The following is a 6,000-nucleotide window of genomic DNA, read 5'->3' on the forward strand; positions in this document are numbered from 1 at the left end:
TCCTGTAATTCTGGGTGCATCACATAATCGCCCCATACCCAAATAAAATAATGTGACCTTGAGTAATGCAAGTGGTGCTCATGTAACGTGCTTCGACACCTCTGGATCGACTTTGCGATATAAAAATGCAAAACAAAATGGCTGCCCCATCTGTCCACCTTTTGCACCTCTTGTCACTCACCTACAATCGAGTTAACCTAGCTCCACTATCACTGCGTCCAATAGTGGACATCAGAAGAGCTGCCCTACCCAGGGAGGTCCTTTTGGTGGCCTGTCTGCCAGTTTCATTCCTGTCTGGGTCTCTCACATAAAGCATAGCCTTGCCAGACACCGAAAATGCGTAAATGTCTTCCACGAGCAGAAGGCTGGTCTTGCCCATTAGTGATACTGCAGGGCGGCAAAGAGAAGTGCTGGTTCTGGCCATTGTTCAGTATAGCAGCTCTGCTAAGAAGTACTGTAATAATGCCAGTATTGACAAATGTTCAGATGGGTAAGTAAAAATGTAGTGGTGACATGGTGGGTTCTTGTAGGACATTTCACGTATGCACCCTATCAGATGCGTGTCACCATTGTATCTCTGCTCCACCCTTCTCCACGCTCATGGCCTTCTCACACTTGCATCTGATACTGCACTCCCAGAGGATATTTATTATATTTCCAGCATTGATTGTAGAGTTTGGGGTTTGAAACGGTGGTGATGGGACCTGCTCAGATGTGTGTATCTTAGGGAAGTGTGGCCTGTCATAGACCACTTTCTGCAATATCTGTGCAAGCTTGTATGAATGAGTTTGCATATTAAGTGCACACGCTGGAAGGTCAAGCATGCTGTCATGGAGTGCCAGTCGAGCCGCCTCAAAGTAATCTAGTTTCCACTTGTTCATCTGGTGACCAGTCAGGCTGGCAGTCTTGTGCCAGTTTCTGTTGCTTTAGGTGTGACTACTAACTTAATCCCTCCTATGGGGAGTATGAATAGGCAATGTGAGAAAGGGTGAGAGCTTGGGTTGGGTTGATAAGGTAATTTGAGAGGGAAGAACTGATGTTAAGTTACTTCATGAGTGCAAAATAAATATGACGTTTCTGCTGTACTGCTTCAATGAGTATTCTAGGTATGGGCAGGAACACACTCAATTATTTTTTAAGCCTGGTATGACAGCATGATCAAAATAAAAAAATACCTTTCATGAGGGCTGAAGAGAGGCTTGAGGAAAGCCTATACTCAGTACAGCCAGACAGAACTGGTTGTGGTGGCAAAATAATTATGGCTGTAAGCCTCATTTGACTATTATCAAAAGTTTCAAATAAGGAAGCTGGCCTGATACATGCATTGTAACAAGCATATGTTAAAGTCCATAGACATTTAATGGTGGATTATTACTCAATAATAAAACCTACAGATCAGTATTTTGTTGCATTGAACCTCACAGATTACTCTAGTAGGCAATGGTTTTGGTGTTGGTTACCTCCTGTGACAATCTGTTGATATAGAAGATTTGCTCCGTGAGAATCCTTCTAAAGCTTTGAAGAGCTAGTATTTTGCATAGCCAATTATAATTTTGTATATCTTTTTATGGCTGTGTGCGTGATAGTTGAGTTGTGGAAAAGCTCACGATCAAAACATTAGGCCTGAGGTAGTTATGGTGACTAGTTGGAGGCCTGATAGGTGCACTAGGAAACACTATATCTATTGCCATAGGTCTGGGCTGTTTATTATGAAAAGTTATGACAAGCGCGGTATGCCTAGTTTATTTATTGTGAAAAGAATTTGTTAAACGTAGTAGGCTGTTAACAGTTGGTCGTTATCACATTGTCTTACATGTAATGGATACCGGGAGTTCTTTTTAGGCTCTATTGCAAGGGATTGTATATTGTTTTGCAAATTGTATTTTTCTACGTGTTTGTAATTTTATAACTGTGTACATGATGGCTGCCAGTTTATGTGCACTTGATAATTAAGATGTAAAGCCCTTAACTATTGTTATCTGACCCATCAGAATTAAAGCATTTTAAATATGTTTTGTACTTCTACGTGGAGATTATGGCTGCTGAAACCAGCAGAAATCTCTGTGTGAAAATCTAGGAAAATACAAGAAATTACCAAGGGAATCAGACCCAACATTTCTAATTGCCCAGGTAATTTCTCATTTCTTTATGGACTCTCGAGCGCCAACTGATAATTGGCTGCATTTTCCCCACACATGGAGTTACCAGCTCCCCAACATCAGTTCTTCCTTGGGTGTGAAAAATCCTGCCCCATTATGAGGCCTACGTCTGCTCTTCAGGTACATCTGTTGGAGCATTCAATAACTTTCCCTTCTCATGTTCAATGTACCACTGTCTTAAAGAACTGTTCTAAATGTCTGTTGCTCATTAATAAAAAGGTACATATGACAGTTTATTTCATGCATATTTGTAATATACACAAATGTAGGATTAAGAAATGTACATAATTCTAAATTAATTGCATTACTCCTTTCTTCATTTGCTTAAACATATTTTCCCTAGCTTACTCTTTCTAACTCCATGTCCCATGTAAAATCTGGGGTAAATGGTGTTCCTTCCTACCTGATGCTTCCAGTGGCAGTCTAAGAATATAGATAAGTGTTCGAAATGCATTTGGAAATGTTTGTAATATTCAAAAAAGTTACAGCTAAGTGGATGTGTCTCACATCTGTATGAGATTTCCCGGACACACCCCGAAGGACCCCACAAATGCAACTTAAGAATGCTTAAAGTACCCTGGCCTAATTCAATGGCTTATGGTGTAACCTACGCAAGAGTAAGTTAGACCTAGTTACCGATCTAGGCCAGTCCTAAATTACACAATGTTCTTTGTAAATCAGTCTCCTACTGTGTTATTGACCTGACATGAACCTATTACAAGTAATTTGTCTTAGAAATGGAATTTAGATGAGGCATGATAGAGAACTGCCATAATAGATTCCTTATGTAAATCTGACATTTGATTGAATGCGACTGGTAACAGTAGCCTATTCGGGAAACCTTGCTGTTTCACTCAGTGATAGGCCACCTCCAGCCATCAAATTGAGAATTTATTCCTTTTGTTGTGGAAATGCGTGTTGCTTAAAAAGATCTAGTCACAAAATTCTCCATTAATGCTTGATCTTATTTTTTAGGAATGACTTGCCAAGCCAGGACATCCTACACAGAAGATGAGGTCCTTTGGGGCCACAGGTTCCTCCCTGTGATGTCCTTGGAAGAAGGTTTTTTCCGTGTGGACTACTCCCAGTTCCATGCTACCTTTGAAGTTCCTACACCTTCCTACAGTGTCAAGGAGCTGGAAGACAAAATAGCTCTCCCCTCCCCTCTGAGCACCCCACGCATCGGCAGCAGCCACATCGGGCGAGGGCGGCTAGGCTCCCTAGGCTGCATTGACATTCTTGGGGAACGGGGGAGTCAGTTGCCTATCAAATTGCAAAAGATGAGCTCCGGCAAGGACGACTTGCAGAAAAAGCTCCTGCGCATGAGTTTCAGCAACGTTGAGCGGGCCTGCAGCACGGGAGACCTCCCACTGAAAATTCAACGGCTCAACTCCATCCCCTGTAGTAACGATGGTGGGGATAGGCTCGAACTGAAAGCTTTCAAAGTGAAATCAGACTGCATGACACAATCCACTGGTGACCTCCAGGTGCCGAACAAGCACCAAGGATTGCTCACCATAGGGCCGCGATATGAGGACAATTTACCTGCAAAGTTGCGGAAAATGAACTCCAGCCGCCTCGCCTAAGGGAAGCCTAGCAATCGCAATAGAAATGCAATCTAATCTAGGGCTTGACTATGGCTGCTACTGTGATACTGTAGACGTTTCAAGGGATTGTTCGTAATATTTTTAATTCTCAGTTTTCTTATGCCTGCTTGGATTACGCACCCTACAAAGAAGAGAACAAAACCATGCTTGAAATTTAAATATACTACAATATCTTCTAAGCTCTGGAAAAAATAAGGCAATACATCCTAACAAAGCTGTGCTATTGAGAAAGATGTCAGGCATTCAAGGAGCCGACATGGTAGAATGATTGCCAAAGATATCTTTAAAAAAATCTAAATGCATGAAATTCAGTACTACGAATGTACTGTTTAGTTTTAAAGATACGAAATCTGACACGCATCACATGAAATTCCTAATTTGAATTTAGATCAATGAAATTATGATTTCTAATAAAGAATGTTTCTCACTGCAAATAAATCATTGTTATTTGATTTATTCTACTATTTCATGATACTGAATTTTTATAAGGCTTTTTCCAAAGTGTAATACAGCACTACAAAAAAAACAAAATGATTAATACAAGCAACACTCACGACTAAAAGTAGCAGAAAGGAGGGGGGAGTGTTCAAGAAAAGCCTTGATGATCATTCAAGAGTAGAATAGAGGGACGTTAAAGGAATTAATGGTCGAGATCAAATTGATAGACAAGAACTGACCATACCAGAGCTGAGGACCAAACTAACACAAAGAATAGGGGCGAGACTGAGTATATGGTGGACGAGGAGAAAACATCCACTTCACCTGTGTTCCTCAACCTGCCAACTTTGTACAGCAATCTGTTGCTTTGTAGCTAGTTTTGTGTTTTCTAAAGCCCTGTGCCTACATGGGATAAACTTGCCGTAATAAGAGAAAACATTGGAGGAACAAGAGCGTGTGTGCACCTAAAACCAAAAGACAGGAGCCAGAGGAAGATCGAAGATCAGAAGAGAAAGGTAACCACTGAATAAGCAAAAGAACTGGGGAGGTAAACTGAAGGCCCGGACTTGAAAATCGCAAACAAAAGGAAGAGCTGAGAGGGGTGTTGCTGGAGTCTCCTCAGGAGAGACAGTGTGGGGGTGTAACTAGGAGACACAGAGGAGAAACCCACTGAAGGCACTGTTAAACCACCATAGAGTAGGATCTAGAATCTATCAAGAAATGAGAGAACAACACATTCTCAGCACTGTAAAACCAATAAAATAATTACGTTTTTTTCCATATGCTCTTTGGGGGTCCACTAATAGTTGATACTGCGTATTGTTATTACTCGCCAGCTTGCCCATGCTCTTAAGTGCTAGATCTGCAATGGTTCTACACTCTACAGTTTTTTTAAACTCTTCCGTGGCAGATGCGGTCAAGAAATCATGGCCTAACCAATAAAGATCAATGTCCAACCAGAAGTGTTACTTAGAAAATCCCTTTTTTATTTGGCACATCAACAGAAGAGTTCAAATGCTGATCAATAGTGAAACCTCTTTTTCTCCAGCTGTTATGGTCCACAAGTTGTGATCCATGCATTTAACCAATAACACAGCATAACAGTGATGACGGCTACTGCTAAATTAATGGGGTCAATCAACATATAGACAGTCTGACATGCCTCTGTTTGACAGTCCTTGTGTAGCCCTCAGTTTCATGTTTCCATTGGACCAGTGTTGTTTCAGGCTACTTCAAAGTAATCATGCCTCTTGAGAGGGACTATGATCTATTCAAATTTCCCCATGAAGAGCCAATCAGGGTCTTGAGAAGGATACCAGTGGTATTTTTCTGATCTCGGACCTCAGAGCAGGCAAACGGCATGTACTTGGCTTGGATATCCTATTGTATTGCTCCCCCCTCCCAATCTGGGCTCCTGTGACACAAACATCAGACAATTATATGAATTTGCACCAATTAGTGTTTACTAAAACCAAATGGAACTAAGAGCCTCATTTGAATTTCGGTGGGCCATTCGACTGTGAAGCCAACATAGATTTTCCACAGTACGACCTGATTCGGGGTGGGGGGGGCTAAAATTCTGGGCTTCCTGACCGACCTATTGGCCTATATGTAATTCCCAAAGACAGGTTCTCATAGAGTGGGTCATTCTTCATAAAAGACATAGGGGGTCATTACGATCCTGGCGGTCGGTGCTATAGTGGAGGTAATACCGCAAACAGGCTGGTGGTACCTACCTCCACTATTGCCAAACCGCCAAGGCAACACACCGACCTCCACGGCGGCCGCCCATGGCA

The 6,000-nt window shown here is 41.8% G+C and overlaps 1 protein-coding gene across 1 annotated transcript in view; it reads left to right on the forward strand.

Moving 5' to 3' along the window:
- Nucleotides 1–4,204, forward strand: part of LOC138299508 (G protein-activated inward rectifier potassium channel 1-like) — a 196,811-nt gene extending 192,607 nt beyond the window's left edge. Inside the window, exon 3 of the mRNA XM_069237781.1 lies at nucleotides 3,135–4,204. Within this exon, the coding sequence (XP_069093882.1) occupies nucleotides 3,135–3,745 (611 nt within the window). The 3' untranslated portion in view covers nucleotides 3,746–4,204. The remainder of the gene's footprint in view (nucleotides 1–3,134) is intronic.
- The last annotated feature ends 1,796 nt before the right edge of the window (nucleotides 4,205–6,000 follow it).

Source organism: Pleurodeles waltl, chromosome 6 (assembly GCF_031143425.1).
Source record: "Pleurodeles waltl isolate 20211129_DDA chromosome 6, aPleWal1.hap1.20221129, whole genome shotgun sequence".
Lineage (NCBI taxonomy): Eukaryota > Metazoa > Chordata > Amphibia > Caudata > Salamandridae > Pleurodeles > Pleurodeles waltl.